This window comes from Pelmatolapia mariae, linkage group LG5 (genome assembly GCF_036321145.2).
Source record: "Pelmatolapia mariae isolate MD_Pm_ZW linkage group LG5, Pm_UMD_F_2, whole genome shotgun sequence".
Classification (NCBI taxonomy): Eukaryota; Metazoa; Chordata; class Actinopteri; order Cichliformes; family Cichlidae; genus Pelmatolapia; species Pelmatolapia mariae.
In genome coordinates this window covers 1,127,279-1,143,705 of record NC_086231.1, presented here as the reverse complement: position 1 = coordinate 1,143,705, position 16,427 = coordinate 1,127,279, and the positions used below count along the sequence as shown (strand labels likewise).

At 43.8% G+C, this 16,427-nt stretch overlaps 1 protein-coding gene across 8 annotated transcripts in view; it reads left to right on the top strand.

Moving 5' to 3' along the window:
* The first annotated feature begins 220 nt into the window (after positions 1–220).
* The window catches only part of nicn1 (nicolin 1), a 581,340-nt gene continuing 565,133 nt past the window's right edge, over positions 221–16,427 (top strand). For 6 of the 8 annotated variants that reach the window (XM_063473302.1, XM_063473301.1, XM_063473300.1 and 3 more), the window contains exons 1-6: positions 221–373; positions 1,391–1,540; positions 7,552–7,731; positions 13,084–13,197; positions 14,723–14,791; positions 16,314–16,418. In XM_063473302.1, the coding sequence (XP_063329372.1) occupies positions 1,394–1,540; positions 7,552–7,731; positions 13,084–13,197; positions 14,723–14,791; positions 16,314–16,418 (615 nt within the window). In that variant the 5' untranslated portion in view covers positions 221–373; positions 1,391–1,393. The remainder of the gene's footprint in view (positions 374–1,390; positions 1,541–7,551; positions 7,732–13,083; positions 13,198–14,722; positions 14,792–16,313; positions 16,419–16,427) is intronic. The other 2 variants (XM_063473297.1, XM_063473304.1) reach the window with 2 other exon arrangements.

Here is a 16,427-nt window from a genome sequence, read left to right as displayed (position 1 = left end):
GTCACTAACATTTGAAAAGTATGAAATATTTTAAAGTATACGAGTCTTTCTATAAGAAACCAATAGCTTTTACTTTGAAAGTTTGATATCATGGCACCCACCACCTTTTGTGATACTTAATGAAAAGTTTTCATAATTTTTCAAGCAAAAACTTATATTTTCTGGTTTCAGCGCCATTTATGGGTCGGTTTCCATTTTTTGACATACTGCTGCTGGCCCTTTTAGACTGCCCCGGTCGCCATGGTGACAACCAGGAAGCAAAACTGATTCTCTTTAGCATGTCAACATCTGCGACTTTCAGCGGTTCATTTGGGCCTTTTCTTCATCTTTCTGCTGACGTCCACCGACTGCGAGCCCTCTGAAACACGGACAGGTGAGCCCCAAAGTAGCGCAGCTTCTCTTCTTCGGTTTGTTTTAGCCTGAAATCACCGACAGTGTTTAGCCGTCGGTTAGCTGTGGAGCTTTTAGCCTCCGTGCTAACTGTTTGGTTTGGAGCTGCTGCAGGATCCAGCGGCGGTGCCGTCGCTGTCCGTGGTGCTGACAGAGCTGCAGCACTGACAGCTGTCCTCCTGATCCTTTCATTAGACTGCAGAACTAGGCCCAGGTTTAGCTTTATTCCTCCCTAAAGTTTGTCCGAGCTGTACGGTGCGTAAAGAAGCGTTCAGAAACCACAGATCAGCTGTAGAACAGAAGCTGGAACTCACTGTTTGATCGTCTGAAGGATGGGATGTGTTTTTAGCTGACAGCACTGCACTAAAACCTGTACATGCGTGGGTAACAAATCTAAGGACTGAAGCAGCACAACATACACTGAGAGGTCACTAAAAGGTCTTTCCCGTTTTAAATATTAAAACCAGTTTGGCTGCTGAAGTGCAAAATTCATCCAAATGTAATAATTCAAAGGCATTCGTATCAATCTCAGCCGACACAGAAATTCACTGTGAATATTTTTCTTACAGGAAAAAGGTTTTAAAGTTTGATCTGTTCTTCTCAGTTTCAGCTTCAGATTTTTCTTGTAGAATAGCTTAGCATGAGACACAGATCAGAATAATCCTTCTTTATCTCAGCTCAGCTCATCATGTCTGAGACAAGCTGTGTTACTGATCTCCCTTAAAGACAATTTTCTTCTGATTGGCTGTCTTTCACAAACAGAAGGTTTAAACAGCAGGTGCATGGGACTCTGCGTGATATCACAGAGATCTAAGAGTAGAAAAAACTGTTAGGCTCAGAGTGTAGGACAGTCTGCAGCCTGAGGATTTGGCTCACAGGGATTGCTATACTGAGCTCATTATTAATATGAACAAACACCACCTTCAATATGCCAGTTATAACGAGCTGCTGTGTGTGGCAGACAGGTCACTCACTTCAGACCTCTCATTTGTTCTTCCAGACGATGAGCGGGACCCCTGACGACACCAAGCCTGTGAGCTTCACTGTCAAAGCTCCGGTCTACCTGCAGATCGGAGATGCCAAAGCAGACACGGCTCACTCTGGTGTCTGTGTCGTCGACGTCAACCTCCCGTTTGGAAAGCCTGTTAATGTAAGCAAACGCAGAGAGCTTCCGAGTGCCTCACAAGATCTGTTACCTACAGCATCCTCCATGTTTTTTGTCTGACATGCTCCTGACGCTTTATCAACTTCTACTTGTCTTCCCAGTATCTAAACAGTGAACTTCTGCACAGTTCCTCAGACACTTTAAAAAAGTCACAGTGTGCTGAAGTGATTATTAACTTCAATAATGACTTCCTCCAAACCATCAACGTGTCTTTTAGACCCCATTCCTACAAAACTGCTCAAAGAAGTCCTGCCATTAATTAATGCTTCAATCTTAAATATGATCAACCTATCTCTAATAATCAGCTATGTACCACAGGCCTTCAAGCTGGCTGTAGTTAAACCTTTACTTAAAAAGCATCTCTAGACCCAGCTGTCTTAGCTAATTATAGGCCAATCTCCAACCTTCCTTTCATATCAAACATCCTTGAAAGAGTAGTTGTCAAACAGCTAACAGATCATCTGCAGAGGAATGGCTTATTTGAAGAGTTTCAGTCAGGTTTCAGAGCTCATCACAGCACAGAAACAGCTTTAGTGAAGGTTACAAATGATCTTCTTATGGCCTCTGACAGTGGACTCATCTCTGTGCTTGTCCTGCTAGACCTCAGTGCAGCGTTCCATACTGTCGACCATAATATCCTATTAGAGCGATTGGAGCACGCTGTAGGTATTGCAGGTACTGTACTGCAGTGGTTTGATTGATTGATTGATTGATTGATTATACTTTATTCATCCCGAGGGAAATTGGGTTAAGGCTGCCAGCCGTGCCAGCGCCGTCTTACCCATCCGACCATACATACATTACACAAACATCACATGGGGAAGACAGGTCAGCCGTGCGGTTCTCCAAGATCTCATCCGTGCTGCACTCAATGACCCATTTCGAGAAACTCACGCCTCGTCCCATCGTTTCAATCCCAGCGGGCAGCCTTGTGGGGGTTTGAACAGCCGGTTCCGCTTCCTTAATTCTTCGATAAGCCAGGGCCAAGCCAGCTCCGATCAGCAAGAACCCTGTTATCATGGTTCCGAATAGGTAGATATCTTCAGCACTCAGGCTCACCTGAGCCCAGACTTCTCGTTGAAGGGGTGTCAATTGCATTCAGAGACCAGTTGATCAAATCCATAATTGCTCTTTTAGGTTTAGAGAACAGACTGTGAGAGAGTGTTCCAGGGAAAAGTAATACAAAAAACACGAGACTAGACAAGGACACAAGAGGCTAAGCAGGGAAGCTAAGGGAGAGGAGAGGAGGAGGAAAAAAAAGTGCGACCGCCTTCGCCAAGAGCAAGATCATATCTATCTAATAGACTCCAATTTGTTCATGTAAATGGAGAGTCCTCTTCACACACTGAGGTTAATTATGGAGTTCCACAGGGTTCAGTGCTAGGACCAATTCTGTTTACATTATACATGCTTCCCTTAGGCAGCATCATTAGAAGACATAGCATACATTTACACTGCTATGCTGATGACACCCAGCTCTATCTGTCCATGAAGCCAGATAACACACACCAATTAGTTAAACTGCAGGAATGTCTTAAAGACATTAGAGCACTTCGCTCTCACACTGCAGGCTTACTTGTTGTTCCTAGAGTATTTAAAAGTAGAATGGGAGGCAGAGCCTTCAGTTTTCAGGCCCCTCTTCTGTGGAACCAGCTTCCAGTTTGGATTCAGGAGACAGACACTATCTCTACTTTTAAGATTAGGCTTCAAACTTTCCTTTTTGCTAAAGCATATAGTTAGGGCTGGACCAGGTGACCCTGAATCCTCCCTTAGTTATGCTGCAATAGGTGTAGGCTGCTGGGGGATTCCCATGATGCATTGAGTTTTTCCTTCCCACTGTCGCCAAAGTGCTTGCTCATAGGGGGTCATATGATTGTTGGGTTTTTCTCTGTATCTATTATTGTACCATCTACTGTACAATATAAAGCGCCTTGAGGCGACTGTTGTTGTGATTTGGTGCTATATAAATAAAATTGAATTGAATTGAAGTGAGTTATGATGATCATAATAGTAGGTGTCTGTCTCCGGCTCCAATCAGAGAACCAATCAACAGCCAGAATAAGAAGGATGATGATGCGCTGACACACAGTGGAGCTGAAGGATGTTTTGTAGCTAAAAGAAAAGCTGCAGACAGAGAAGCTAATAGTTAAACCATAACAATGATGAAAACACTCAACAGAAGGCTTTTATTTTCTAAGTTATGCCTGGTAAATTCCACTAACTAACCAAAGGGTCAAAAAAAGAGTCAAAAATCTGACATTTGGTGCTTTTATTCTGAAAACCAGAAACAAACCATCTTGATAGTTGGGTTTTTTTGACATAATTTTAATATAATTGGGCCTTGTATATTATCACTAATTAATCTTTCTTTGTCAGTGGGTTGTGTTCCGGCTGACTTTAAACATGCCGTAGTGAAACCTGTTCTTAAAAAGCGTTCCCTTGATCACTCAAATCTCGCTAATTACAGACCTATCTCGCAACTTCCGTTCCTGTCAAAAATCCTCGAGAAGATTGTCCTATCACAACCTCAGACCTATCTGAATGAGAATAACATCTGGGATAAATTTCAATGTGGGTTTAAACTGCGCCATAGCTCGGAAACGGCACTCTTGAGGGTCTTCAATGATCTTCTTTTAATTACTGACTCTGGGCGCCCCGCCGTCTTAGTTTTGTTGGACCTGTCTTCTGCTTTTGATCTGGTGGACCATAATATCCTCTTAATGAGGCTTAAACATCTGGTTGGCATTACGGGTATGGCTCTTAGTTGGTTTAAATCCTACTTATCGGAGAAGTCCTTCTCTGTCATGATGGGTACCTACTCCTCTTCCATTGCCCCCGTTACCTGTGGGGTCTGTGCTGGGTCCTATGCTGTTTTCTCTATATATGTTACCCCTTGGTTGTATTATTGAAAAGTACAAACTCTCTTATCATTGCTACGCGGATGTTATTCAAATTTATTTTGAATTGACCGAGGATGAAACTTCATCGATGCTTCGCTTCTTCAATTGTATAAGTGAAGTTAAAGACTGGCTGCTGAGCAATACCCTTATCCTAAATGACAAGAAAATTGAAATTGTAATATTTGATAGTCATACCCCTAGAGCCCATCTAACTGGTGTCCTCAGACCCTTCGCTGATTATCTTTCCGATTCCGCAAGTAATTTGGGTGTTTACCTGGACGGCTCCTTTAAGCTTGACAAGCATGTGTCCTCTGTTATTAAATCTTGTTTCTATCAACTCTGTTTAATTTCTAAGGCCATGCCACACTTACCATGTGAGGATCTAGAAAAGCTTATCCATGCCTTTGTCACATCTAGGTTAGACTATTGCAACTCCCTATACACTGGGCTTCATTCTTCCCTTCTTCATAGATTGCAACTCGTCCAAAACGCAGCGGCTCGCCTTCTAACTGGTACTCGTAGGTTTGAGTCTATCACCCCAATTCTCACTGGCCTTCACTGGTTCCCAATTAAACACCGCATTGATTTTAAAATCCTACTGCTTACTTATAAAATCATAAATAACATTGCACCCAGCTACCTTATTGATCTCCTTAGCGTGTATACTCCCAGTAGAACGCTGAGATCGTCTGACCACTTGCTCTTGGTGCAACCTAGGTCACGGCTGAAAACCAGAGGTGACCGTGCCTTTGCTTCAGTTGCACCTAACCTCTGGAATAACCTCCCTCATACTATTCGCACGTCTGACTCAATCCAGACCTTCAAGTCTCGATTGAAAACCCACCTTTTTAGCTTAGCCTTCCCGGCCTCAGAACATGCCTTTTAAGTGTTCTTTCTTGCCTTCCCCTTTCCTCTCTTTTGCTTATATTGTTTTATTGTTTTTATCGTAAGTCTTGCTTGCTTATCTGCGTACTTGTATGCTTGGTTAATCAATGCCTGCCATCTGCTAGCTTATCTGCATTTGTATTTTACTACTGTTTTATTGGATTATGTGAAGCACTTTGGCTACCTCTGGTTTTAAATGTGCTATACAAATAAAGTTGTATTGTATTGTATAATTTAGAGCAAAATAAAAGAAGCGCCTTTGCAAACAGTGAAGATCACTGATCAGTGGCCCTGAGCACCATCCACAGAGAGACGGCAGAGTGTTGCCCTGGTGGCTCTTCTGTGTGGTCCCATCATCTTAGCCACAGGCTGTTTGGTTTTTGGAGTACACTGTGTTACTCTGGATGTACCGGGGGACCAGATCCTTAAGGTGGATCAGTTTTTGGCATAACGTGTTTTGGGGTTTAAAAGCCACAGAGATGCGATTCCGATACTCCTGACACATGAGGGATCAGTAAGAGCTTTTGCTTAGGCAGTAGTTGTCCTTCTCTCCGTTTGTGCTCCAGTGGATGATGAGAGTCACACCTTAAATACTGATCCGTGGCTGCTTATTGTACACGTTGACTGTAAAATGTCCCCCATTAATCTCAGTCTGAGAAGGCTAGCCTGTCCGTTTTCATATCCTGCCTGATGAATTTGATGTTTTGTCAAGTTAGGACGTTCCACCATTTCACTGATCGCGCTGAGGTTTGATTGACCCAGGTGTCATCCACACACCTGAACCAATGATGTTTATGTGAAGGCAGTGACCATGTCTGAACTGAGGAGGGGGCCTGACAGTACCTGTCTGCCTCCGTCTTACAGCTCCATGACTGGAGCCTTCCCAACTCTCTGTGAATAGTACTCATGTTCACTGATTGGCAGTTTTGCACATTAACAATCATGAAGCAGATCTCGCCTCACTGTTAGTCAGTGGTGTTGGTGTCGGTTGTTACGCAGCTGTACGGTTTATAAGCCTGAGAAAACGCTGCGTCCAGGCTGACACAATCAACTTTCTCACATTACCTGCATTACTGAACATGCATCCAGACACTCTTAGATACTTTTTATTGTTTTTTCACATTTCTTAGACAAAATAATGACATGATTTCACAATAATATATTCAGTAACAGTAATTATTACGTGCAGCCTGACTTTGTTTGTGTTCGTTATTGGAAGTGAATTTTCTGCTGCGGGAGGAAGAACGTGACTAAAGTTCTGTTTGTTGTCTTTTCGCCCCCCAGCGCAAAGTTAAAAACCTGAAAGCAGCAGAACATCCCTCCATCTAGGCCTCCCAGCGGCAGCGCACGCACTCACAGCATTTGTTTAAATAGAGAGCTGTGCTCCTGTCTTGGGAGCGACTTCAAACATTTTGGGTGCTGACCCACTTTTCAGCATTTAGTCCTAATTTAAAGTCGTCTTTAATGCAGAGTGACTCCTCATTAGCTCAAAGCTGCGAGCTTCAAAGGCGTCTGCCTGGAGCCACTAATGCACAAAGGAGTTTTCAGCAGCGAGCTGTGCGCTCCGTTTAGGCCTTAATGCAGAGATTTGGCAGATACAGTGTTTCTTAGATAATAGGTTAAGACCCAGAATGGACGGGAGGTATTTCCCTTCCAGGCCCAGCGTGGTTTAATGAAGTTTCACTTCATCCAGCACATCACCAAGAAACTTTCTTTTATTCCCTCATCAGCCCTGTGTTCCAGTCACATTTCAAGAAATGCAAAATACAAATCAAGTCACAATTTAATGTTTCTTTTAATCAGATTATAACATCAGATAAAGCTAATATTCAAAGCTTTTGTTCTCGTGAGTGTGACTAGAAGACATGAAGGACAAACTGGAGCGAGCCGCGGAGGCTAAAGGGAAAAGTTGAGAGTATTTAATTAGGAGCGCTTCTGGAGTTTAGATTCTCTCTGTGTGGAAGGTTTTTACAATATATACACTCACAGATTAAAAGGAAGCCCTTATTAAATAATATTTCCAATTAAAGTGATCTCGAGCCCTGAGGAGGTCAAATTTCTGCAGATTGTTTCTGTTATTCGTGCTGAATCCAACACATCTGCTGTCATTAGTTCTGGTTTTCAGTCTTTTTTAAATAGAAATTAAATATATAAAATGTCCATGCTGTGATGGGAGCTGATGTTTCTCCTGCATCACTGCGTTTCTTCCAGATCGAGGAGGTCACCTTTAAGAACTGCTACACAGCCTACGTGACGGTGCGTCTGCTGAGGAGGAACCCCGAGCAGGAGGCCCCCGCCAAGTGGTGCACGGCCGTGAGAGACCTGCCCCTGATGGACAACCCCCACACTGAGGGGGGCTCCCAGGACTACTACACCATTCACCGGACGCAGGTGGGCTTCACCTGTTCTCACCTTAAATCTGGCTTTTCAGTCACTGCTACAGTTTAACGACAAAATAGCCATAAAAATATTAGACTGCAGACACGAGTTTAAGTGAACTCAGATTAAAACCTGAACTTTTCACAACACTTGATGATCAGTGTTTTCTGTTTACCATCTGATAAGTTTGTTGTACAGAAAAACGTCGTTTCCTCTGAGTTCAAACTTTACCCCTCTCATTTCAAACCTGAATGTAGCTTGGAAATCATTCTGGCATCATGTCATCATAAACAATTTAAAAGGCATATCTTTTTATCTTAAAATGCATAAACCGGTTGTTTCCTAATAATCTGATCCATTTCTATCTCTCAGTCAAACCTTCACAGCAGGTCGTGTATGAGACTGTGAGGGAACGCTACAGGTCACACGTGCTATTTGGTTTTTCATTCAACTTGTTTTTAGTTTTATATAATGTTGCATTAGTTTTTAGACAGTTTTTGCTTAGTTTGGACATGATCACTGACAGCAGAGTAACCTGTCCTCAAGCTGTCGGTGCATCAAAGAGCCAGACCTGTTGTGATGACCTTTAATGCTGCAGGTGTGCTGAGGAGGAACCTTGACGTTAAAAGTAGTTTTCTTTTATATCAGACCTTTTTTTTAAACTCATCCCAAGGTCATTGTTAAATAATTAAGGAATGACCTCCATTAGTTAAAAGAAACTGCTGCACTTATGACACCAGGAGAAACTGAGACATCTGCTGCTGAGGTCTGTTTTCAGCGAGCTGGAACATCTTGTGGGAGGGTATAATGCTCACAGTTGCTCATATTGATCTCTGTCTATGCACTTGTTTTATTTTCCAGCAGGACTTTTTACTCTACTTTCCACGCTCTGTTCAGAGTTAGAAAAATATGGTTGTTTGGGTTCAAATACTGTAATAATGTTGTGAGGAGGTGTGACTGCTCACTGTCACCTGTGCCGTGTGCCGGTTTCTTACTCCACAGCAGCCTGCTCTGAAACATGGACATCACTGACTGGTTTTCCTGCTTTCTGTCCAACAAACATCTCCCTGGACTTAAACATGATAACGGTGTGTGTTTAAAATATATCATTACCCTCCACAGTTTTAGACATAAGACAATTCTCAGCTCATAACAAAACTCACATCAGGAAAAACATCATCACTGAACCTGCAGTTCCTCTACCGTCCAGCAGAGGCTCCAGCAGAGAGTCGGTCTCCATAGACTCTACATATTACCCTTTCATCTAAACATGGTCACATCTAGTACCAGAAACCAGCTTGGCATTAGCCAAAACACTAACATTGACCCTTTGATATAAAGATCAGTGACAGTGAAGACACAGCCAGCAGAAATGAATCTTTCAGCCAGCTGGAGGACAGGAAGTCAAAAATATATGAGAAGCTGATATCTATGGTGTTATTTTTGTGCCACTATTCTGACCACACGTAAAAACAATTTGCAGGTGCAAGTGTTGCATTTTGAGGAGAAATTTATTTTGAGCGAAGAAAAGCTAAATTTGAGTGAACAAAATTCATTGCTGCGTGCAAAAACTGTATTTCAGTGTTTGCTATTATCCACACACACAATAGCAGCCCCCTCTCGCTCAGTTTTTGCATTTGTGCTTGCTCTCAATGTGTTGCTCGCGCTCTCAACATTTCTGCCCGTGCGCGCTCAACTCTTTCTGTACAGCGTTATATTTGTGCCACAAAACCAGCCAATCACAGACTTGGATGCAAAAAAATCTGATTGGCTGTTTTGGTCTCCAATCAGCTCGAAACGACGAAATGCAATATCCCAGAATGCATTTCGTCCAAAACTCAAACGAGGCAGTGGCGGAGGAACGCAGAGTGGCGGAGTTTGAAATATTACTCTTTCTGGGTCACAAAATAAACTTTTAAGATATTTTCATGCAAGAATGCTGCTGTGTAATCTTCAAATATCTGCTCGATTTATCAAGACATCACATATTTGCATAACTGCTCTAACGTTTTCAGAGATGCCTGTTACCCACCAGCTGACTGGGTGGTCACTCGGGTTAAACATAATATATAAGGCTGAACTGGCAAAACCACCACCAGGTATTACAGGAAAACCATAAAGCCTTTGAACTAAAAGAAACGCTGTTGTGACAGTGATGTACACTGTTGTTGGTATATATGTATGATTTGTATCATCTTCATGTTTCCCTCTCACCACATATCCAAACTGATATCATGAGCAGCAGCTTTTACAGCTGTGGCTCCAGCAAACATCAGCTGATACTAGAAATTAATATTAAATAAATTCTAACAGCTGATCAAGCTTAAACGTGCTGCTGTTGTTTAGCACAACATCCGCTGGTTTCCTCTTTCTGGAGCAAAGTGGGCGATAAACAAACAAGAGAGACGATCAGCTGATCATTGATCAGTTTCATGATTGAAGTAGCAACAGGAGAGGGAGGGGGAGAGAATGAGAGAAGAGGCAGCTGTGCAGCAAAGACACAGAATAACTCCAGCTTTGTGTCTTTTTCCATTCTAGCTGAAGTCCAGGACGAATCGCGTTGCTTTTCACCTCAGTATGGATGTATTGTAATTGGTCCAGCCCAGAGTTGATCATGACCAAGTGGCTAATCCACCACCTTTCATTGTTTATACCGTTACAAAAACAAACAAACATAAAAATGAAAAATCACCATCGGCTGTCACAACCCGGCTCATAGGAAGTGACAAACAAATGGGAGACCACACACAGGCTTCTAAAGGCTGTAAGACATATTTAATGAAAATAAGGTAAAGTAACTTAAACACAATTTAAAGGACATAACAGCCATAACTGAAACTCCAAATGAACAAGCCAGAGACAGAGCCAGTCAGAGCGAGAGAGAGAGCCCCAGCTGGTTCAGTCAAAGTGTCTTTTATATGCACTGGGACTGGCCTCCTCAGGTGTGCTGCATCTGTAATTGGGTCAGCTCCACCTACCTGCAAGAAACAGGTAACAGAAAAAGCAAAACGCAAGGCCAGCCCACTGGCCGTCACACGGCCCACCGGGTAAATGCCCGGTATGCCCAATGGCCAGTCCAGCTGTGCGGTCAGCTGGTGGGTAACAGGCATCTCTGAAAACATTAGAGCAGTTATGCAAATATGTGATGTCTTGATAAATCGAGCAGATATTTGAAGTTCACACAGCACCATTCTCGCATGAAAATATCTTAAAAGTTTATTTTGTGACCCAGAAAGAGTAATATTTCAAACCCCGCCACTCTGTGTTCCTCCGCCACTGCCTCGTTTGAGTTTTGGACGAAATGCATTCTGGGATATTGCATTTCGTCGTTTCGAGCTGATTGGAGACCAAAACAGCCAATCAGATTTTTTTGCATCCAAGTCTGTGATTGGCTGGTTTTGTGGCACAAATATAACGGTGTACAGAAAGAGTTGAGCGCGCACGGGCAGAAATGTTGAGAGCGCGAGCAACACATGGCGAGCAAGCGCAAATGCAAAAACTGAGCGAGAGGGGCTGCTATTGTGTGTGTGTGGATAATAGCAAACACTGAAATACATTTTTTGCACGCAGCAATGAATTTTGTTCACTCAAATTTAGCTTTTCTTCTCTCAAAATAAATTTCTCCTCAAAATGCAACACTTGCACCTGCAAATTGTTTTTACGTGTGGTCAGAATAGTGGCACAAAAATAACACCATAGATACCACATGTCTGAATTATACCAGATGTGTTTGAGACCCCAGGGGCAAAAATGTTTCTCCAACTAATCACACCAGGTGTGATCAGGTGTTACCTGCAGTATTACAGTTACTGGCCCTACACGAAGCAGTGTGACATCCCACCAGAGGTTTAGAAAGCCCCTGCAGGTCAAAGTTTGGGAGCAGCTCTGTAAAGAAACGAGAGGAAACGGGCCGCAGAGCAGCGTCTCGTTAGCCGCTCTGCCTCCTTGCTTCTGATGGCAGAAGTTGAGAAAACTTTGCCGCCTGTTGTGCTGCCAGACCGAGCTGCTGTGCCTCTGCTAACGACAGGAGGATTAACCGCAATCGTCAGATCTGTAAATCGATGTATCCCGCTGGGCATAAAAACCACAACAGCCGGCTCCAGTTTGTTTTCCCTCTCAGCTGCGGTGGCGTCGAGCCAGCCGGCTCCCCGAGAAACTCACAATAAGTTTGTAAGTTTGGAGACAATACACAGTGACTTATTCTTCATTTCCTCTGTTTATTCTCTATGCAAGTAGAGCCAGGTGGTGAATGGAGATTTCATTTTTGTTTACTTCAGTCAGCACTGCGAGGCTGATGAGTTTAAACGGTAATTGTGATAGCATAAATTATGTTCAGTCACTTCTTATGGGTTTAGTGTTTGTCAGATTTAGCCTTGAGGGAGATTCATTGTCTTCTGTTGCTGCAGTGATTTTTGCACCTCGTCGGGACCTCAGAGGACTCAAATGATTTGAAAAAATGTTGGCTGGAGTTCAGAAGAAGCAAGAAGATGCTCCCGCTTCAATTTTTACCCTTTTAAGTGTTTAATTTTCATAAATATTTGTCCTGTTTTAATACAAAAAGAGCTAAATGCAAACACTGGAGTCAGGCTGGTTACACAAAGCAAAGATGCATTTGATGAAACTTTCTGCAGGAAAGGGACGGGACAAGTCTGAGAGGTGCAAACACCAAACACAGGACAAAGGACGGTAAAGTTATCCTGTGATCGATCCAAATGGAGGAAAGGTTGAAAATAAAACAAAGGATAGATCTTTATTTGGCTAAAAGTTCACAGTTCTGCAGACTGCAAGAGAAGAAGAACAAAGAAGTTTAAAAAAATGTAAAACGAGAGCGGAAGAAAAACTGAGCCAAAACACCCTATCAGAGTAAAACAGGAAATGACCTAAAGAGAAACACTAAACACAGAGTCGAGAAGAAGCATCAGAACAAACATGACAACAGAAACTACAGACTGGACACACTCGGGGAACTAAAACTACCAGGAAGAACTCAACAAGAGCATCGAGAGACTGAAACCAACCCCAACTCATCTCAGGAATAATGTCAAAACTTTACACTTGTGCAGTCATGAAATCAGCAGAAATCAAACAAAAACAAACAAACAGGAGTTCAAACACAACAATTAAAAAGCAACAAATGAAACTGAAACTAAAAAGTCAATAAATACATTTTCAATGTACCTGAAAACGTTCTTATCAGAATCGCAGCAGCTTCTGTAAAGTTCTTCAACAACTTCGGTCGATGTTTTTGTATGTTGTGTTATACCAGCTGTCACGGGTAGGAGGCGGCCACACCCTTGGGTGGATGGATGGGTGGATGATGTATTCTGATGAGCCGGTTTTCCTCTGCTGTCGTTCGTGCCTCAGATGCAGGTGGAGCCGGATCACGTGGTGTGTGTGCGGCTGATCCTGAGGCAGCCGTCCTTGGCCTGGTTAACCTTCAGCCTTGAAGACATTAAAATATTTCCTCACACGGAGCCGGTGAGTTTGTCTAATGTTGTCGTTAACGTGCAGAGGAGTCAGGAGTGCAGGAAGGTAAAGTGACATTCATCACAGACTCAGTGAGAGAGCATGGAGACTATAATGAACTCAGTGAGGTCTGTTCACAGCGGCTCTGCTCACATTCATGTGCACAGCATCAGCGTGGTGCTGTAGGAAGCGTCTGATTTGTGGTGCCATTAAGCTTCACCTGTGCTTCCTGTTGTCAGGCCCTCAGGTAACATCAGCACGCTGTGACTTTGAAGGGAAACGTTAGTGCTTCTTCCAGTCCACCTCCAACTCAGCATCACAACACCATAAATGTGGAGGAGAAGGAGGAGAGTCAAAGTTTCAGTAACTCCTCACAGCACGGGCAGATGGGTGATATTTGAAGTTGACGTGGAGGATGTTTTGTTGATCCAGCTTGGCGCTCTTTAGCTGCTAAATGCTTCTCTGTGTTTACACTGTGTCTGCTGAGCGGCTGCGCTCACAGGGCCTTTTTCTGGCTCTCTCAGAAGGTTTAAACCTGTGTGAACTCCACTGATTCGCAGCAGTCAGTGGACCACATTTACACGTTTAAGGAAATGTGTGAGAAGGTGGAGCAGTGGTGCCAACCCTTCTATCATGATTTGAACTGGAACACCTCACAGCTTATACACTTAGCCTCCTCCTCAGGCTCTGAGCGTGCTCACATGCTATTAAACGATCCCTGCGAGTGTCACCTGCTCCAGTCAGAGACATTATTAGATGATAAATGGCGATAAAATCTATCAAGAACATAAAGATCTAACAGTAAATCAGACAAAGGATGAAGATGCAGGTTAATCTGGTGATTTCTGGCACAGAGCGGTAAATGAATGATTTCGTCTCTGAGCGCGCTCAGTGCTGCTGTTTAGTTCTGAGGTGACGGCTGCACATTAGAGCTGAGACACTTAAACATTAAAGCTTCTGGTCCCACAGGAAGGACAGGTGCAGATCCGATCAGAGTGAATGAATGTGATTGGCTGATCAGGTATTCTTGGTGTGTGCTCCGTGTTTCCAGCAGTGTGACGAGACTCAGCAGCAGATCAGCATCAAGCAGAGCAACATTTAGACATTTTCTAAACCCCCGGTTAAAATACACAGAGCTAGAGCTTCATGCTGTGGTTTTAGTCTGGTTTACCTGGTTTACCTTCCACAGGTAAAACCACCCAACATGCTGTAAATAATTGCATCCAGCTGATTTTAAAACGACACCCTGAACATAGGTGATGTGTTAGTTGCCGTGGTGATTCTGGTGAAAAAGTCATGCACTGTATTGTATGGACCACGTGCTGATGATTGAACTGATGTCAGAATCAGGAATAAACCGCAGTCGTTCCTGCAGCTTGTGGATTGGATCGGTGGGGGGAAGGGCCGGGATGTTGGGGTTTGTTGTTGAACCACCAGCAGGTGGAGCCAGAGTGAGAACTGAAGCAGAGATCCAACTGAACAACAAAGTAATAGAAACTCGGCTGCAGAGTTGAACAAACGCTCTTCCTCGTTCCAGGACCCAGAGAAGGAGGTTTCTGATTGGCTGTCTGACCTGACCCTCATTGACCAGCACCCTGATCTGGAGGTACGCACCGTGTTTCTGTCTACATGAGGGCGCTGAGCTTTGACAGCCCGATGGGAGTTTGCTGCATATTTTATTAGCTCATTTCTCAGTTTTCATACTTAAATTCAATTTCAGCTTCTTCAGGGCTGAAACGCAAATGAGGGTTTTATTATTCTGCAGCTAGTCTTCCTCTGGGCTCTGTCTGATTTGTTTTTGATAAGCTTCCTAATGAAAGAAGCTTTTCTTATTTATTGTCTGTGACTCCGGAAAAGAAACTATTAAAAAGACAAAAAGCAAATCCAGCTGAACAGAGACTTTAGTTTAGCTGCTGCTTTAGGAGGGTTTGTGTGTTGTGATGGTGCTAAGTTAGTATTTTTATTATTTTGTGTGTCCACCTCACTCACGTCCCAGTCCTGTCATGCAGTAGCATCGCTCAGCTTCCTCAGTTTTAGCAGCACTGCTGTTTATTTATGAAGACCTTCAGCAGCATCAGACACCAGTGAGGGAACAGGAGGAAGGATTAACGTCCTCCGTGTTCAGGCTGACCTCAGGCTTTCATAGCCTCTAAGCTCACTTACAGGTTACCTCTGTGACACGTTTTCTAACAAGTTTTTAACTGTGAGTCAGGAGCAGAGCTTTTTTATTGCTGTTAAAGAAACAAACTAACCGATGGAGGCAGCAGTAAACTGGCAGGTCCAGCTGCTCCTGCTGATCCAGAGTCAGGTCACGGTGGCTGCAGATAAGCCTTTTACTCCAGCCGACCTTTCCCATGGCGATGGTTTCCAGCTCCCGGGCTAGATGAGATATGACACAGTATCCTCGGCCTCCTTCAAGCAGAGGCAGAGGATACTGATCTGACTGCTGAACCAGCTCTGCCTCACTCCTCGCCTCATCTCCAAGCCCAGACGCTCGTGTGGCTGTGGAAAATAAAATCACCGCCTCTGTCAGCGCAGTCTGGCAGCTTTGATGAGACGGCGGCAGCAGCTTCAGCTTAACCAGCAGAAACACGTCTAACAGATGGCCCCGCCCCTCCCTGAGCCTGGTTCTGCCGGTTTCTTCCTGTTAAAAGGGAGTTTTTCCTTCCCACTGTTGCCAAAGTGCTCATAGGGGGTCATATGATTGTTGGGGTTCTCTGTATGTATTATTGTAGGGTCTACTGTACAATATAAAGCACCCTGAGGCGACTGTAGCTGTGATTTGGCGCTGGATAAATAAAACTGAATTGAATTAACATCACCAACGTCTGTAGCAGAGCATTTGGTGCTCATCAGTGATGCACGCCAGCTCGTGACGCTGTGAGGCGGTCTGATTACCAGCAGGTTAAAGAGACGCCGGCGAGTGCGTTTACTTCCAGATGACATGGGTTTTTGGCGTCTCAGCTGCTCGTGTGGTCGACCTGGTTAGAGTTTTTTTGTGTGGTCATGTGACTGAGTATGTGAGTTCTGATTTCTACTGATTGATTTAATTCAGAGCTTCAACTTCAAATGTTAAATATGATCCAGGAAGGTACGGGGGTATGATTGTGTCCCCGTGTGTCACTCAGGGCCTCCCTGACCCGCAGACCGTATCCTCCAGCATCCAGCAGATGTGGGCTCTGACTGAGGTGATGCAGACCAATCAGACGACAGCATCCATCGGACGGTTCGATGTGAGTGAA